Source organism: Cydia pomonella, chromosome 13 (genome assembly GCF_033807575.1).
Source record: "Cydia pomonella isolate Wapato2018A chromosome 13, ilCydPomo1, whole genome shotgun sequence".
NCBI classification, from domain to species: Eukaryota; Metazoa; Arthropoda; class Insecta; order Lepidoptera; family Tortricidae; genus Cydia; species Cydia pomonella.
In genome coordinates, this window is record NC_084715.1 from 20,009,313 (window position 1) to 20,029,276 (window position 19,964).

Consider the following 19,964-nt stretch of genomic DNA (forward strand, 5'->3'; position numbering starts at 1 on the left):
ATATTTTTGAGCTCCTTGGCAGCTTTGATATAGCTTTGATGGTGACTGTAGCTGCTAAAATCGACAAAGTCCGGAATATGTCCGTGATACCTTAAAAGTGGCAAAGTCGCTTAAGGTGGTACGGCCACGTAATGCGTAGAGACGAAGAGCACGTGGTCAAAAGAGCTATATGCCTTCCGGAACACAAGAGAGGCAGCGGACGCCCTTTGCTGACATGACCAGCATGACCAAACTTAATATAAAATTGAATTTACCCAACCCGACAACCCAAGACAGGCAGTCTTGGCGCCGAAAAATTAGAAGAGCCGACCCCACCTAAAGTGGGATGGAGCAAAGAAAAAGAAGGTGACTTGGTAAAGACATTAACTTCTGTTTATCGGACATTGTCATCAGTACGGGTAGAACTTTGCGATCAATGTACCAAAACATGAGTACTTGACCTTATTTTTTTGTCTATACTACGTCGGTGGCAAACAAGCATACGGCCCGCCTGATGGGAAGCAGTTTCCGTAGCCTATGTACGCCTGCAACTCCAGAGGAGTTACATGCGCGTTCCCGACCCTAAACCCCCCTCGCCCTCGCCCTTATTGTAATAATATAAAGGTTGTATGTAGATATTTTTGATAAACGAGATCGTCGCATCGATATTTCAACTTCACTGTTTTTAATAACGAAATTGTACCAAACACAGATACCTAATACAATAAGCACATAGATAACATACTTAGATGTGCCTACAAAAGACTAGTGCATTGATAAGAGTCGTGACGAGGGCGCGGTAGTGACGAAGCTTTTCAAGGGTAAGGGATTATGATACAGCCAACGAGCACCTGTGCTTGCTAGCGGATTCGTGAGCCAATGATATGATATTTTTATTTTATTTTAGTACATGGAAAACCAACAGCGCTATATTATCCAAAAATTACACAAATAAAATTACAAAAATCCAATTATAGGTTCCCATTTATAGAAATATAATAAATTATATAATGTATACAGCCTATATCACACCAGCCTATATTACACAAATTGACTAAGTCCCACAGTAAGCTCAATAAGGCTTGTGTTGTGAGTACTTAGACAACGATATATATAATATATAAATATTTATAAATACTTAAATACATATAAAAAACTCAAGAGCAAATTCGTGCTCATCACACAAATAAATGCCCTTACCAGGATTTGGAATCGGAACCATCGGCTTCATAGGCAGGGTCACTACCCAGACCCACTAGGCCAGATCGGTCGTCTATTACAATTAATACTTGTTTTAAACAATCAAGCTCTCTTTTTGGTCAGACGGATTTCGACGAATCCTTGACATTACTTTCACACGACGAATGTTCGGAAACTAGAAATCTATTAGCATGCTGTACGCAAACACACTTTCGATTGGACGGGGCTGGCGACAGCGGCAGATGTCAAGAATCGATCGCTGTTTTGGGGCTAACCGTAAAAGAGGACGAACTTACGTAATATCAATATAATTAAGCAGATTACAAATGGTCACTAAAGTCCCTATAAATTGGACATTATGATTGGACATTAGTATTTTAATTACAATTAACGAAATTTCGATTTCTGGGAAGCTCAGCAGGTTTTTATTTAATTATTTTACCTTGGTCTATTAACATTAAGTGACTTTAGTCTCAGAGTTTACTTTAGACTCGGAGCTTTTGCATGCAGAAGTGCTGTAGGAGAGGACGAGATTTGGACGACTTTTTTTTAATTTATTATTTTAACAATAAGTCTTATCTTATCATAAGATGAAAATAAAATATATTAAATTTTGCTATTATGGTTGCCGTTACTGAGTCTTTCGATCTGCATATGTAAAATTTATTACAATAAACAAAATATTTTTGTATCACTAGACGGACACCACTGTGTCGTCGTATAGGGACCGTGCGCGTTGGAGGGTCTGCCATCTTGTGGCATGAATCGGAACAATAAACATGTACATTTACACGTCACGTGTTTTCTTGTGCAGAGTAGGTTCTGCCATCTTGTGAGCTACATCGGAACAATAAACATCACATTTACGCCTCGCGCCAAAAATCTGACGGCTCCTGTACTGCCTCCTACAGTTCATGCACGCTCCCTATACGCACAGTATCTTTCAGAATATTTCCGTCGTTTATATCATAGAAATTATATTTCACTTTTGCTTCATTGTTATCTCTAATCTCTACTCAAAGGGTCGGAGGGATCCGGAAGAGATCGCTGTATAGCGATATCATGTTGTCCAATTTCTACTTATGTGCCAAGGTTAGGTAAGCATTGAATTTTATTTTTTATTTGTTTCTTTGGCGTGTGCAATAGTTTTATCACTTATACACCTTATAAAACAAAGTTTCCGCCGCGTCTGTCTGTCTGTATGTTGGCGATAAACTCAAAAACTACTGAACGGATTTTCATGCGGTTTTCACCTATCAATAGAGTGATTCTCGAGGAAGGTGTATGATTTGTTAAGGTTTACTGTGCCAAACCAGGGCAGGTCGTTCGTATTGCATAATATTGTAATAAAAAAACTACCTATCACATAAAATCAGAAAAAAAAACATTGAAAACAACAACAAGGCAAGTCAAATAATAATCTAGATTTGATATCTTTATGTGGTCTGTGTCTCGTAGCCTAAATCACTGTTGTGATTAAACTAGACGATATTAACGATTATATGTTAATCGTCCAACAACAATTGCTTCGTTATCAGTTATCACTGTTATCTAGTACCATTAACTACTAAATTCATCGTAAATTAATAAAATCGTAATGAGTAAATGAGTAGGTAAACAAAGAAGAAGGAAAACTGAAACATGCCATTCTTAGCTGATGCGCCTGCTTGAATTCGATCGTGTTGTTTTTTCCTAGCTGAGGAAGGAGAAAAAATCGGGCAATGTGGATACAGGGCTTAAGCTTTCTACATATATGGCAAGTTTCAGCAAAATCGTTGAAGTATATAGATTAGTCGTGAAAAAATAGCAAAGTTCAGGCATAGCAGAATAGAATAAAAATGAAATGACAACCCTTGAATGCAGCGCAAATGGTACCCTAATGTATATTTAATTTTCTAATAGGTTTCATTTGCAAGCAATCTACCCGGAGTCTATTCTTCTTAGAAATAATTAACCTACAGGGCACAATAAGATACAATAAGGAAAAAATTACCACCCTTTTTGTACTTTTTATCTTAAGCCGAATTTTTAGGCAGCAATGAGGCTGTCTTATAATCTGGTCCGTTAAAGGGTTAAACAAATTTCAGAATGTCGTGAATCAACTTAAGTCCCACCAAACCAAGCCTAATAACGTAGTCGGTTCTCATTGCGCAACATTAAAGTACAGTCGAGGAAATTGATTCTTTAGCAGTTAACGTGTCACGTTACAATGGACAGCTCTTACCATATGTATGTACAGCCAAATTTACTTGAACCGCAAGTTGCTAAAGAATCAATTTCCGCGACCGTACAATAACCACAACCTCTGTACTTATTGTCAGCCTTTAAAAACTTTATTGCGTCAGTAATAGCCAATGTGCGCGACCAACATTTGGTGCCTTTGGCTTTGGGCATCCTTACTCTTCTTCGTTCCCTCCACTTCCTCATTGCTGAGGATTGTGACCATATGTAATGTTTGTCTATTTTGTGCGGTCAGCATGAGCCAAACATGGTGCAGACTGCCGTCATGGCGCGCTGCTGGCTGACTTCTTCATTCCGTTTGACCATTACGTGCCCCACCCCGAGCACGTTTGCCATTCATTCGTCCTAAAATGATATGTTTCTCATAATGTCCGGAGGATTGAAGGGCTCGCTCATGGCATGCTATTGAGAGCAGAGTGGTAATGCTCAGCTCTCTTCAAATGGAGAGATTGGTTCTTCTAGCTGTCCAAGGTATAAGCAGCAGTCTTCGGCAATACCACATCTCAAAAGAGTCAATCTCTGTCACGTCACAGTATTATATAGGTAATTTAGTTTTTTTAATATGCTTCAAGCACTTTCTCACTAATACGTATTTATTTATTTATGGTCAGTATGTGTCCATGTGTTGGTTCTCAGAATATCCGAATCCTTATATGAAGTGAAAAGTCTAAAATAAATAAAAACTTTTCATGAAAACAACATTTTAAAATCGAGACACATAAAGTTAATATTTTTGCCACTCCGTGTCTGACAAGCTTTTACGAACTGCTTTCAGTTTATTGTGGAATCGATAAAAATTTGATATTGCATTAAATTGGTTTGTCTTTTTTTTCAGGATATTTATAATGGCTTTTTTATGTCAGTAGATACTTATTGACCAAAAAAGTGGCACCTTTTGTGCCTACTAATGTCACAAAAACAGCTACGTGCGTCCAGAAACGTAACTTCCTACTGCACGCCGTTATTGCTACATTTAAAAAACCGGCCAAGAGCATGTCGGGCCACGCTCAGTGTAGGGTTCCGTAGTTACTCTTCCGTCACAATAAGCTAAACTGGTGCTTAAAATATAGTAAATTGTTAACCAAGGGATGAAACGGTACCTTTCACCAGAGTTAAATAAATAGGCAAATTTGCATAATCAGTACCTAATTAAAGTAAGTCTTTTTACTATGAAGGGAAAACTTTTTGCGATAACTCAAAAACAGCTAAACTGATCATGTCCGCTATAGTTTTCATTTAATGTCTTTCTTAAGCTCTACTTCCACGATTTTTTTCATATTTTTTGGACCTATGGTTCAAAAGTTAGAGGGGGGGGGGGGACACATTTTTTTTTTCTTTCGGAGCGATTATCTCCGAATATATTCACTTTATCAAAAAATGTTTCTTGAAAACCCCTATTAGTTTTGAAAGACCTTTCCAACGATACCCCACACTCTAGGGTTGAAGCGAAAAAAAAAATTCACCCCCACTTTACGTGTAGGGGAGGTACCCTAAAAAAAATTAAATTTTTAAATTTTATTGTACGACTTTGTCGGCTTTATTGATTTATATATCCATGCCAAATTTCAGCTTTCTAGCACTAACGACCACGGAGCAAAGCCTCGGACAGACAGACAGACAGACAGACAGACAGACAGACAGACAGACAGACAGACAGACAGACAGACAGACAGACAGACGGACATGGCGAAACTATAAGGGTTCCGTTTTATGCCATTTGGCTACGGAACCCTAAAAAAGGACAATAATTATTACCAAGACACTGTAAGTGTATAAGGCCTGAGCGGACGCTCGGTTTAGGCGTGCAGCCGGGCGGGGCGTGCGGCGTGCATGTTAAACAAATGCAAACGTATAGGAGCGGCCATAGTGCATGCTGCTCACTTCACTTGTGAGCCCAACACCACGCTGCACGCTTCGCCGAACGCTCCGCTTCGAGCTACCACTCAGGCCTTATACTAAGACTATTTTGCGTCGACATTAATGCGTTAAAATAAAGGTCCGAGGTGTTTCTATAGCTCAAGGTCTATTCTGGGCAATAAGTCACCCCACGCGATTTCCACTCGCCGTGACGTCATAGTTATTTATACTTGATAATGTCGGGTGCCCCACAATCTCCACATAAAGGGATGGATAACATCTTGCTTTATAATAGTAATAATTTTCAGGATTAAATTATTCTTTCTTTTCTGCCATTTCTTGTCCCTGACGCAAAATCACTGTCTATTTTCTTGTATTAAATCGGATTCTATGATACTACAGTTACTGTTACATCACTAATGACAAAGAAACGAAAAAAAAGGCGAAAAAATCACGTTTGTTGTATGGGAGCCATACTTTAATATTTATTATATTCTGTTTTTAGTATTTGTTGTTATAGCGGCAACAGAAATACATCATCTTTGAAAATTCTACTGTCTAACTACCACGGTTCATGAGATACAGCCTGGTGACAGACAGACGGACGGATGATTAAATGTTTGATTTGACAAATCTGCGCGTCATCGTGAATGACACGAATACGAACTATAATGAAACGGGCTCCTAAATGTGTAAAATGTATAGATAAATTCTTACCCCCTTATTCATAACCTTGTTTGTCCCTTTCCGACGTATTAGTATGATGGAAAGGGACAAACGATGATCAGCGGCATCGTAACTTTAGTACACGTTTATGAATAAGGGGGTTAGAAGTTAGTTTCTCAACATATTAAAACGAATACAGTAAAGATACATTTTAAAAACTTTAGCTCTATTTGCCAGCCTTAAATTGACCGAGCGTTAGCAAAGGTGTCAGTTTCAGCTTGGGTAAAAATTCTTTCGTATGTCCGGATCTTCTCCTCTACAGGTCGCAATTCTTAACCGATTCTCGTGTAATTTTGTGAGCAGGTTCGATGATAAAATACATTATTATTGTCAGTTCAGTTTTTCGATTTTTTTCAAAATGGCGGAGCTTTACATTGATCTAATTTTAAGTTATGCTCTCGATTCCACCAGAGCCATACAATTTTGTGGATAAAAACAAAGTAATTAACTAACTAACCTAACTACCCAAATAACAATGTATTTTGACACTATTATTCAAATGACTTGTAATTAAGTGGGTAAAGGACATTTTGCTGTTAATTCAATGATAATCATTAACATTGTTTGTTTGCCGAAATAATTATCCGCCAGACAACAATAGAGCCATATGATTTTGAACCTAATATAAATAACGGAGTTATGGAGTAACAAACATAAAAAAAAAACATACAACCGAATTGATAGCCTCCTCTTTTGAAATCTTGAAGTCGGTTAAAAATAAATATTATAGTGACATTCTTATACAAATTAACCAAGTCCCACGGTAAGCTCAAGAAGGCTTGTGTTGTGGGTACTCAGACAACGATATATGTAATATACAAATACTTATATACATAGAAAACACTCAGGAACAAATATCAGGCTGCGTAGACAAGATGCGAACGAAACGCAACTGTCTGTGTCACACCAATATGCAAGAGTGATAGAGAGAGATAACTACGCTACGCTACGGAGCGTGAACGATTGGCGCTCCTTCAACTAGGGAAGGTCCGACTGAGTATGGTAACCATTGTTATAACAGGTCATGGACTATTTAACAAACATCTTTTCATAACAGGTGTCACAGACAGTCCCCTATGCCGAGGATGCATGGAGACAGAAGAAACAGCCTCTCACGTGGTGCTGGAATGCAGCGGAGTGGCCCCGTACAGGGCATAACATCTCGGATCCCAGAGAGACGTCCCTGAGGTCCTACTCAACATCAAAGGTTTGATAGGATTCCTCGAGGAGTTGGGCTGGCAAGAGTAGTCAACCCTCCACCCTCCCCTGTCACGCAAAATAGGCGCCAGTCGTTGAGTTGCGGAAAATCGCCCGTACTACAATACAATACAATCACATGCCCATACCACGCTAGGCGATTCGCTCTTACTTTTTCTATTATGGGTGCTACTTTCAGGCTTCCTCTTATACTCATTCCTTATCCTATGCATTCTTGTCACACCACACATCCATCTTAACATTCTCATTTCCGCTACATGCAATCTCTTTCATCCGTCACCTTTAGGGCCCAACACTCTAATCCATACATGACGACAGGTCTTATGATGGCTTTATAAATTTTACCCTTCAGTCGGAGGGGCACCCGGGTGTTAGGGTCCTACTGGACGTAGAAATGATAACGCGGACTGTATAAAAATAGGCTGGTTTAATCCGCCTTAATTACAAATAAATCCCAGCCAAACAATTATAAAAAACTAATACCGTATTCGTCCGTTGCCGGTGGAGTATGTGAAGCCGAGATTTATCTGTAATTAAGGCGGAATAAACCAGCCTATTTTTATACAGTCCGCGTTATCATTTCTACGTCCAGTAAGACCCTAACACCGGGCGTCACAAATTGTATTGTATTTATTTATGATTACAAAATGATAATTACCTTGATTTTCGACAATGTATCACTGATTAACTTTGAACTTAATTGAATGCAAAATAATGTAAATTAAGTATGTGCTTTAATGTAGGTCCTTATTGAATTAATTACTCAAAGGTTAACTGGAAGAGAACCCTCAAAGGGATAAATTCGTCTTTGTACTTCTTATCCTCTTTTTAATACTACGTCGGTGGCAAACAAGCATGCGGCTCGCCTGATGGCAAGCAGTCTTCGTAGCCTATGTACGCCTAGAACTCCAGAGGAGTTACATGCGCGTTGCCGACCCTAACACTCCCCACCCTCGTTGAGCTCTGGCAAACTTACTCACCGGCAAGACCGCAACACTTTGAGTAGAGTCTAGTGTTATTTGGCTGCGGTTCTCTGTAAGGTGGAGGTACTTTCCCAGTTGGGCTCTGGGGGCCTACCGCGAACCACGTTCGACGTGTTGCCTCCTTGTCACACGTACGTACGAATTTACAAGGCCCTCTGCTCTAGAAGTGGAATGACATCCGCTGTGCTGTGCCCTACCACAGAAAGCGAGATGACATTCACAGTGCCCATACCTCTCTTTTGGACGTAGTTTAAGGACATACCCGGGTCGACTAATTGTATGTTATTTTTAATATATATTTTTGTACAATAAACGTCTTAAAATATAGATACGGACGACAAAATGCCATATATATGTATACACCTTAATATATGGGGTATAAATAATAAAATATATAAAAATACCAACATGTAGGTATGTATCTATAATTAGGCATTATAGCATAAGATAAAATACAGAAACTTCCTCCTAAACTATAAATTACATACGTGGATAAGAATTAAGTCATAAAATAAATAAATAAATAAATAATAAATATTATAGGACATTATTACACAAATTGACTAAGTCCCACAGTAAGCTCAATAAGGCTTGTGTTGAGGGTACTTAGACAACGATATATATAATATATACATATTTATAAATACTTAAATACATAGAAAACACCCATGACTCAGGAACAAATATCCATGCTCATCACACGAATAAATGCCCTTACCAGGATTTGAACCCGGGACCATCAGCTTCGTAGGCAGGGTCACTGCCCACTAGGCCAAACCGGTCGTCAAATGGGGTCTCAAAAATGACACAACAGGTCATGTTTGAGACCCGGTTCCACTTGAGATTGTCGAGGTCCTGATTAGGCGACAACAATATGAATGAGGAAAATATAACAAGATTTGTTTTATATTATAGGAGGTAAACGAGCAGATAAATCGCCCAATGGTAAGCAATTACCGTCAGCCATGGACACCTGCAACACTAGAGGGGTAGCAAGTGCGTTGCCGGATTTAAGATGGGATTACGCTCCTTTCTTGAAGGTTCGAAGGTCCTATCGGTCCGGAAATACCGCGGGCGACTCATTCCATATGAATTTATCTTTGTCTGACTCCAGAGAGTTTCATAACGTAGTTATTGATAGCCAGTTGAGGTTCGAAAAGCACGTCACTGTTGAAGTCATGTTTCCTTCGCTAAAAGGTCTTGTACCAGATCCGTAACCTTTTAAGTGAGAAAGTCAGCATGATTTTATGTGAATCACTGGTTTTCTCTAAGTTAAATTACGGTGATATCGTCTATGGACCACGTTTGCTACAAAAGACTCGTCGCTTAACCCAGAGAGTACAAAATGCATGTTACAGATTTTGTTACTCAATACCCCCGAGAAGCCATATCACGCCATATTTACAAATCATCCATACTGAACATGACTTCTCGGAGACATTTACACCTGGCATGTTTTATCTTTGGCGTTATAAACAAAAAATCGCCGGAATATCTCTTTTCTAAGATTAATATTTCATACTTTCACACCCGACACAGCACTAGATATGTACCGACATAGAACGGTTGCTTTTACCGGTTGTTTCCGATATCTCGCAACCAAATGCTGGAATGATATCCCCCCACCTGTAAGACGGCTGAAAAGTAAGCAATTTTTGAAACATAACTTTGAAAAGTTACTATTTGCAAAAGAAAAATCGGGAATACCATACGGCTTTGGTTGCGGATTTCAGAATATAATAGGTACTTCACAGGATTTCTAGTAGATATTACACCGAACCTACACACTTATATATGTATTTTTTTTTTAATTCTTTATGTTTACTTTTTTTATTTCTCAGTACTATTTCACTTATTTATGGATTTAGAAACAATTCTCACTTTTATAATCTGATCATATTTAGTATTTTATTACCACTTCATTCCACATATTTAAATCACACTCACCACATGATCTGGGTTCCGACAGAATACCAGTGCTTTGCTCGAAAGAGTGAAGCATATAGCTGAGTCGGCAGGTTGGCACCCTTTTGTTGTTGCTGCAGTGCACACAGTGTAACTACTGCTATTCCACTATTCCTGTTATGTTTATAATATTTATAAGATTCTGTATTTTGTTTTTAATTGATTGTGTATTTTGTTAATTGTGTATTCCTCTATTTGCCTATGTGTTTCTAAGTTGTGTGTATTTGCAGCAAACAAATATATGCTTTATCTATCTATCTATCACAACAAATTGTTGTAATTAAATAAAACTAAATAGATTAGAAATATTTCATAATTACAGTTTTATCTGAGCAATAAATAAAAGTCTTAACTTTAATTTATGGTCTTAACCATAAATTACATTGAGCCGATTACCATTTCTGTATTACGTTTGTCATAAGATAAAGTATAAACAATTAAACACTAAACACCCAAAGCAGATAATTATGAGGTCAAATGGAATTACATCCTATAATACAACAGAGATGATTATTATGTTTGTTTGCCAACCTAAATAAGCAATCAGTCAGTGACCCTGGAGTTTACATACATACCTTACTATTAAAATGAAAGCTTTTCGAATGTCAGTAATCATATTTTGTCAGGTGACAACCAAATTAGTTACTACCACTCAATTCACAGCCATGGTGAACCGTAAGTTCCAAGGTTGAATTTTTGTTAATTTAGAGTTTTTTTTTGTCATCTGATGTTCAGATGTTCAGATGTTACTGTACAGGTGCGAAACTTGGTTTGTCTGCATGACAAAACTCCAAGTGTTTGTGAACAAATGCTTAAGGCAAATTCTGCACATCTTTTGGCCTAACTGGATCACAAACGCTCACTTATGGAGAATAACCGGACAAGCACCCGTACATAAGGAGATCCAAACGCGCAAATGGCATTGGATAGGGCATATCCTCAGGAAGCCTGACGCCCACCTATCCAAGGTGGCCCTGACCTGGAAGATGCCCGGAAAACGGAAACATGGTCGCCCTAAATTTACTTGGCGCCGTTCCGTGGAGCAAGAGTTGGGTGTATTGGGGATGGGGTGGGAGGAGGTTACCCAAGCTGCCCAGGACCGGAGTCAGTGGAAGAAAATGGTTCGAGCCCTACACCCCAGCAGGGGGTAACAGGATGAAAAGAAGAAAGAAGATGAAGATGTTCAGAAGCCAGAATTCTCCTGGCAGTTTGAATTGTCATGAGGGACTTCTCATATATCGACTTTCGATATACCTACCTATATCGATACACCATAGAATATGGAATAGAAACATATTAAAAATATTTAAAATAGAGGTAAATAATAAGCGATCTTCCAGTAGTATTGTAGTATGGGTGATTTTCCGCAACTCGACGACTGGCGCCTATTTTGTGTGACATCCAATTTTTGAGTAGATGAAAATGCGAAATAGATATGCAATAAAAACAATGAATACTAAATAGTTAACAGTTTCACATTTAATTACTTCATGTGCATGTTTTCTTTTTCAATTTCACATTCAAAGTCTGTTTGAGTGCTTACAAATATTTGATTAGTTTATTTATAAAATAAATAAGTAGTCTTTGTTTCCATATTATCTACATAAATTACTTCTTTTACAGTCAAATATGCATTAACAATTATAAATTTTGAATATTTTGTGATCTACATTGTTTCAATATATATGTGTATTGGTAGTTGATAAATGAGATCTCCCGGTGACATTTAAAAAATGCCACAATAATACCAGTAATCAATCTTTATCGTAGTTTTAGCCTAACTGTCCTATGACTAGGTGCAGGCCACCACACTTAAATGCATATATAAGTAAGAAATAATAAACCTAAGTGCATATAAACATAGTTAATTTAAATTTGATTTAAAGATATTTTTGAGTTAAAAGAACATTTGATCTATTTGGCAATTGTTGCATATACACCGCATACATCACAGATCTCCCAAACAAATAAATGCCAATGCAAGAATTGAAAGTTGTGTGATGTCATCAAAGTGATGGTTAGTACTAAGGAACGAGTTTCACATAACCAAGATAAAACAAAACTCAGAGAAGTGATGTCATCCAACTGAAGATTTGTGATAAGTATCAAATATTTTGAAGAGTACCTCGTGACTTTCAACGATACCTTATTATTAAAAATAAGTATTTTACATGTTTGTTAGATCATACGCCTCTAAAAGAGTTATAAGCGAAAAATAACTGTTAACAATAAGTGCTTTTAACGTTCTGATATGATTGATGACATAATTTTTAACGATTTCAATTATTTCCAAGCAATTTTCAATATCGGTGTTGTGGTGTTTCGTAACAAAGAGCCGCGCGGCACGTCGCACTCCCACCTTGCCCCGGCTCAGTACATTGTTCAGTGAAAGTGTCTAGGTACTTGCTCCTACGCTAATTACGTTCATGGTCACTGCTTCGATACAAGCACTAATCCGAATCTTTCTAAATCCCACAAGAAACCATCCCTACGCATCTATCTTGCGATTATGAAATGCAAAAATATCAGCCACTATAACGGTGCATTACCACCAGAATGTTTTTATCTGAGCTGTATGCAAGACTTACCTTGTAATATACATCCATGAGGATGCTGTCCGGCAGTGATCGCAAATCATTCCGCTCACACTTGGATTTCTGCAAGTAGTTCACTAAACTTGTCAAGCACAGCTCGTATAAATTATCGGGTATTTTCTTAACGCACAACGTCGACGCGTCAGCCATTTTGGCAAGGTAAAACAAAACTCGCTTCATTTTGCTGTCGGGTCAGTCATTTGACATTTGACAGCTGCGAGCAATTGCAACTAACTTCAAACCGATCGGCTATTGGTCAACGATAAAAGCCTATTACACAGCATCGATGCTATTGGTAGTCGTTTACTAAAACTAGAGATGAAAGGGGGAATTAGTGGCCTTTGTCTGACAGAACTCAGAGGTCAGCTGATAAGAAGCAAAACAAAGGTTGAGAGAGCGAGACAAAAAGCTTTCTTAGTGTTCCTACTTTTAATGATCGCAATGATTTTGCCAGCTGATTTCGATTCCGTGTGCGCGGGAAAATTGAATGAATTTGAAAATATCCTGTATAATTATAATACCTAAACTATACTCTCATTTATTTACCTGATGATTATCAAATATAATATGTAAATTTATTCGACAGCGTGACGTGACGTACGCGATTGCGTTAAGTCTCATTTTGTATGGGATTTAGAAACAGCGCGCCAAGCGGGACGTTTTTGAAACTCAAAATCCCATACAAAATTAGACTTAACGCGTACGTCACGTTTCGCTATCTTATAAATACACTAGGGGTACAGAGCTTGAATGGGTTATCACAAAACAGTTTTAATTTGTCCCTTCGTGTACCGTGATTCTTTTTTAAATAGTTTTCTCGTACGCGGATCGGCATTCTGGACGCTAAGCTATTTTACTTAGCTAATTAATTCGGAAATAAAGTCGTATTCAATAATATTACTGTAAATTATATTCTTGTCATATTACCGTTTATATTTGTTTTACGGTTTAAGCCCTAATCTTAATATAATTTTATTATCTGTGCTTATCTGTACTTAATTAAATGTTAGGGTCCAGTGTCCACACTGACCCATGAACGTTAATTTGGTAAGTAGCCTACATAAAATTAGGAAAAATGGATTAAAACAATAGCCTACATTAAACTAGGAGAAATGAATTAAAACAACAAACTAAATTCCGATACATTTATTCAAACGCAACTAACCAAATATCACTAAAATGAACAAAACACTTCTTTGTCAACTAAACTAACATCCTTTAAAGCTGTTTTAGCAAGATAAATGCTATTGGCCTCCCCTGCCATATTATATTGCGGTATTTAATTTGTACCATTACTTTCTTCAATGACCATAGACGAACTTAAGGTATGTTCATACCATAGACTAATTTTTTAAATGACTATAGATAAATTTATTGTTTTCCGATGGTGAATTTGGAGATGCCTTCGAGAAGGTTGATGTAGGCGGCGTGTTCGTAGCCCGTGCTGAAGTCTGAGAGTTTCTGAACGAAGTCGTTGCTAATGCCTTTCTCTTCCAGCAGGTTCATGAGGAGGTCGTACAGGTACTGAAATCATAAAAATACTTATAAGAAAATAACTAACATTATACGAAATATGATGATTCTCATAGCCCCAGACTATATTAGTCTGGGGCTATGAGAATCATAGGTTACTTTTTTACCTACAATCCTATAAACTTTGAACTTAATGCTCTATGTAAAAATAATGTATCCATGGTAAAATAAGATTTCCCACCAATCTTCTTCGAAGTTCTGTGTGTAACTTAGAGAATGCGCTTTTTTCATATAAAAAAATGTCGCACGTCAATGAATATTTCCCAAATGACAGGAAATAACTTCACATCGGAGCTGACAATATCCCCCGATTTTGGCACCTGACCACTACACTTATTATAGTATCAAGTGTGGCGTAAGAAATGGGGTAAAAACTGGTCATCAACAATGACATGTTCCAGGATCGAACCTGGGACCGCTGCGTAGCAGTCCATAGCCAGAACCACTAGACCATTTGGCCTAGTCACAAATACAACGAAAATAAGGATATACTCTTATCATTTTGTAGTCAAAAACAAAATATGTACAGTTGTTATCCATCTGTAAAAAAAATATTGGCTGAGGTTAATTAACTATTTCATTCACCCAGTGCGCCATCTAGTGGCCATGTTGAGAACTAAGACATTAAATTCCCATACAGCTTATTTAACTCAATTGAGTTCCTCTAACTAATAATTTCTACCAAATTAATTATAAAAATAGCTACTAATCCCATTAAGAAAACTTAATATTTTACGACAAAGTCCTAAAGTGTCAAGCCAAGCTTAACTCAATGTAATGTATCAAATAGCCGGGAAACTCATAGTTTCGTAGGATTGCCATAATGTCATGATTTCTCCTGACACGTCAAGATTTTAGATCCTTTGTCAGGATAGCAGGAGGGCCTTGGCCAGCGTCAGGGTTTTAGGGTGATGTTCGGACTTTTGTCAGCATATTCCATTTCTTCATATGGCAATCCTACATAAAACATATGCGAATACATTTCCATCTTCACCACTTAGATAGTGGAAGTCCTGAAACTGTCCGTTCCTCCAGAAATTTTCTACTTCGCACAGCTAAACTGTGGAATGAACTGTCGCCTGAGGTATTTCCGGACGGATACGAACTTCAAACCTTCAAGAAAAGAGCGTACGCCCCATCCGCATCTTAAAGGCCGTCAACGCATTTACAACCCTGGTGTTGCGGGTGTCCATGGGCGGAGGTAATCGCTTATCATCAGGCGATCCGTCTGCTTGTTTGCATCCTATATAATATTTAAAAAAAACGCGTAGGTAGAAGAGAGCATTTTTAGGTACTAACCCCGTCAAGCACGTCGCCAGCGACAGCATACACCTTGTCGTTCCACTCGCCCTTGTAGAGGGTCACCTCGTCGATTCCGAATATGTCATCTGAAAACACAAAATACTTTGATAAAATACTTTCGTTATTTAAATATATATCTTTCTTCTGGGTTTTGAGTCCCAATAAGCCATAAATAAATGTTCAAATCCACCTAGCCTAATGATTAGTGACACTGCCTGCAAAGCTAATGGTCCCATGTTCAAATCCGTTAAGGGCATTTATTTTTGTGATGAGAACAAAATTCGTTCTTGGGTTTGTCTTCTTATTTCTAATTACTTTGGGGCTACTTTTGAATTTTTTTATGAATGTCTAATAATTTATTTGTTTCATATTTTTATGCAGAAGTAAGGTACTAACCTATTTCTGGATGTGCATATGATTTGCTGTACCCTGCAAATGGCACCAGATTACTCCATAGATGGGAGAATCTAGTGTGGCGTAATATGCAGGGATGATAGATCACATGGCTACAAAATCTTTTTTAAATGTTTTTATGGCTTGCCTACTGTGCCTCGGCCGAGGCGGCGCATGCGTTTTCATCGCCCGAGCGCGTCGCCTCGGCGGAGACTGTTTGTGCGTGAGGAAATTGCCTCTCGCGTTTGCTCGCTCTGTGTGGACCCCGGCTATTGGGATTCACGACTGGGATTTTGGGAACCGGCTGATATGGCTGTATAGGCAGTTTAACTAGAGCAGCGAACCCGAGCGTGGTGTCGCCACGGACCATGTCTACTTTTAGCTATGGCTTGGAGCGCATCTCAGAGAACTCCTGCTTCTATGTCTGTATGTCTTAACCTCATGGGTGAGGGGTTTATGTTGAATTATCACTGTACTCATAAGCGGTCTTGTAGGAAAGAGTAGGTGAACCCAAGGGTGGTAAGGGGTTGTCTGGAAAACATCACTCTTTAGCAATAAGACTGCTTGTTGCCTATTTGAGTTTAAGCTATGTGCTTAATTTGTATGTCATGTTCTTTTTCATTTTGGTCAGCAATAAAGAATATTTGTATTGTATTGTATTATGGTATCACCGTGAACACTGTCTACCCCAAACTACGGCTTGGAAAGCATCTCCGAAAACAATCTCTATATACACCGTGGGCCAATTAAACCCGACAGATTTTAACCACGCATTCCTGAGGTCATAAGGAGCAAAAAATGTTACATGAGTTTTGGCCAAATTGGATTTGGAAAAAAAAAAATTCCTTTTGCGTTTTCTGCACACGACTCGTTATTTATTTATACACCTTGGTGAAAAAAAATCATTACAACGAATAAGTAAAGTTTTTTATTATATTTACAGACGAAAATTGCGAGTTTACTTTAATATCTGTCAGTAGGTATGTCCAAACCAAGTCACATAGTGGCAGCGTCACAGCTAAAAAGGCGTTTTTGACTAAGTTATAAAAGAAACAAATTTTCACAGAAATTGTCATTATCTCTAAAACAAGACCGATTTCAAAAAACATTGTATGACATTTTAGTCTCTAAATGCGGTCAAGAATACACCTTTGAAATCTGTCAGGTTTAATTGGCCCACGGTGTATATAAACTATATAGATAAACTCTCTGGCTAGATGTCTTATTCTCATGGGCGAGGTATTTATATTAAATACTCACTGTACTCATCAGCATTGTTTGTAGGCGGGTCTTGTAAGAAGGAGCAGGTGAATCCAAGTGTGGTATCACCACGCACGATGTCCACTTCAAACTGCGGCTTGGAGCGCATCTCGGAGAACTCTTGCTTCTCTGGCTGCGCATCACCTTCGCCGAAATCGTCGGAGTCAACGGTGTGGTTCACGTTGAATGTTACGTTTATTCTGGAAACATAAGCAAGTTGGTAAATACATGGTAAGCAGTTTAGGTAAAATGTTGCTAGAATACATGATTAAATTATAAGATATATTATGTTTGCATAATTACAAGTTTTTATTTAACTTGCAATGTTTGTATGTGTTTAGGTCAAATCTTGTGGTCTAGTCGCATTATTCAATTGAGCTGAAAGTTCACCTTCAGATACATGTGAGATGTGAGCCTTGTTCATGTTCATGTTCTGTATTTTTTTGTTTATAATGTAAATGTGTAGATGTATTATCTATTGGTGATCCTTAAATAAATAATAGATATGAAATAGATTATGAAAGTTGGGTAACAACACAATAACATGGTACCATACATATTCATACCAAAAATGTATTGTACTTTTTCTTCAGTTTTTTACGGTTCCCTACAAAAATTTGTTCACGGAACAAAGGGAAATCGGTTACATGCGTTTTTTTATCTGATAATGATTTTGTTACATCATAAAACAGTTCATATAAAATATGGAGAATGGGTCTGTCAACTGCCAAAGGTTTGCATAAATGACGCTATCATAACAGCTTTCCCCTGTCTATAGATTTATTTATTTTATTATTATTATTTATTATTTATTAATCAGGCAGGCAGTTGAAACAACTGATAGTTGCCTGTATCTGAGTGATCTTCACTTAATATGTATTCTTTGCGCTGGTTAAGTATTTGTCTAGTCTGTTCTTAAACTGATTGACATTCAGTGCTGAGACCACATCTTCTGGTAGTTTGTTCCATGCTTTGACCACTCTGTTGCTGAGAAAATGTCTGCGGGGGTTGTTTTTAGACAGTTCAGATATTAACTTATATTGGTGGCCTCGCAGACGGGTGTTACTATTGCGCTTGTACAGGTCTTGAAACTGGTCTATATCGTAGTGTCCCGTCAGAATCTTAAACGTTTCAATCAGGTCTCCGCGCTCTAGTCTATGCTCAAAGGGCTGGCAGCCAGGGCTTAGAATTTGAAAAAAAAATTTTTTTTCACAATTTTAGGGATTGACAGGGCAAGCGATGCTGACGCTATCTGTAAAATACTTCGAGCGGCCAATCCCATTGAGAAAAGTTATTTTCATTAAACTAATATTAGTACTACTGATACATATAGAACCGGCACATGGAACCAGTATTTTGTGCCTTGAGTTGTTGTTGTTTTTTGTTGTCAAAACCCTATGGAACCCTATTCTATAAGCAAACCGTGAAACTCGCGACCTAAATGCGTAAGCGCCATGAATTTTTCGGCTCTTACGACGTTTTGGTCGAGTGGTACAGGACTTCTCTATATATATAGTATTAAAGCTATATTTTATAAGTAAATTGTAATTAAGAACTCACACTTCATCTTTCAGTGCCTTGGACAGCAGCACCTCCGCTCCAGACCCCTTCACTTTAAAGCCATCCACCTCCGTGGGCAGCGTCTTCAACTTCTGTGCCTTCCTCTCCGCCACAATCTCTTCTGTGAGGAACTCCACCAGTTCTCGCTCACCTATGAATTCATACCAATTTTAAATGGTGATCATTACAACTCTTTTTCTTCACAATCCAATTTAAGAACAAGATTAAGAACTAGACTAAATTGATTGAATAACTAAGTGTACAATAGTATGCACAATTTGAACATAATTATTATTATTCATTATGATAATAGAGAACTGCACTAATCTATCACTACTTTAACTAACTTTAAATGAGCATCTAGTATCGAAATAACATAAACCAAATTGAAGCACATGTTTTAGAAGTTTGGAGAAACAGTATGTCAGATAGTTTATATTTCAGATGTTAACACATAAAAATAAGTATATAAAATACTATAATCTTATACAACTTTGTAAATTCGTAACTGAACGGGAGGGTGGAAAATACTAGTAGTTCGAGCGAGTGGTGGCAGCATTTTACGAGGAGATACAATTTAAAAAGGAACAAGTCACTTACCAAGACTTTGGAGGTATAGGGTAATAGGACTAACCTAACGGCCTATTCTTGGTTGAACTCTCACGTCCGTAGTCTTCTATAACCAGTAAAAAATATTAGGGAAGGAACAGGGTAGCAAGGGTCACAGAAATTTAATGAGTTAAGCATGGCGCAATAGACATAACCTCAAAATAAATCGAAGGTACCTTTTGTGTGTAGCGCCTTCAGACCGCATCCGCAGCTGCATGTGTTGGAATGGTTATGGAGCAGGCTGGTGGCCGCAGGCCCGTCCATTCTCTTCGAGCAGCTCATGTGCCATATTCCTCTCGTGAAATCACGCTTCACGGGGGCCTGCGTTCGGCTTACTAGCGCACTAGCTATGCCTGTGTTTTTAACGCATCCCTGGATTACTCTGTGTGCTGACCTGACCAAGCCGCTCATTTTCAGAAAACTTTCTATCAGATCACAAAATAAATTGGAATTTTCGAAAAAATGTCACAGAATGGAACACAGCAAAGCGCCGGTCTGAAAATAAATGTTGCCAGGGAATAAATAAATTCTTTAATTGTAACTT

General features: G+C 38.0%; 2 protein-coding genes and 1 long non-coding RNA gene across 7 annotated transcripts in view; all 3 read right to left on the reverse strand.

Moving 5' to 3' along the window:
• Positions 1-10,251, reverse strand: part of LOC133524633 (uncharacterized) — a 41,603-nt gene extending 31,352 nt beyond the window's left edge. The window contains exon 1 of the long non-coding RNA XR_009800407.1: positions 10,152-10,251. This is a non-coding gene — a long non-coding RNA (uncharacterized LOC133524633). The remainder of the gene's footprint in view (positions 1-10,151) is intronic.
• The window catches only part of LOC133524591 (amyloid protein-binding protein 2), a 90,037-nt gene extending 77,079 nt beyond the window's left edge, over positions 1-12,958 (reverse strand). For 2 of the 4 annotated variants that reach the window (XM_061860695.1, XM_061860694.1), the window contains exon 1: positions 12,758-12,958. In XM_061860695.1, coding sequence (XP_061716679.1) covers positions 12,758-12,943 — 186 coding nt within the window. In that variant the 5' untranslated portion in view covers positions 12,944-12,958. The remainder of the gene's footprint in view (positions 1-12,757) is intronic. The other 2 variants (XM_061860693.1, XM_061860692.1) reach the window with 1 other exon arrangement.
• A 936-nt stretch (positions 12,959-13,894) lies between these two features.
• LOC133524612 (complement component 1 Q subcomponent-binding protein, mitochondrial) lies at positions 13,895-19,935 on the reverse strand. 2 transcript variants are annotated; one of them, XM_061860744.1, is made up of 6 exons: positions 19,597-19,935; positions 19,446-19,487; positions 18,812-18,962; positions 17,252-17,451; positions 15,596-15,684; positions 13,895-14,287 (listed from the first exon to the last, which is right to left on the reverse strand). In XM_061860744.1, exons 1-6 carry the CDS (start codon positions 19,829-19,831, stop codon positions 14,135-14,137), a joined length of 870 nt encoding a protein of 289 aa, XP_061716728.1. In that variant the 5' UTR covers positions 19,832-19,935; the 3' UTR covers positions 13,895-14,134. The 2 variants fall into 2 exon arrangements, with proteins under 2 accessions (XP_061716728.1, XP_061716729.1); XM_061860745.1 differs by lacking the exon at positions 19,446-19,487 and having other exon boundaries at positions 19,597-19,934.
• Positions 19,936-19,964: the final 29 nt, after the last annotated feature.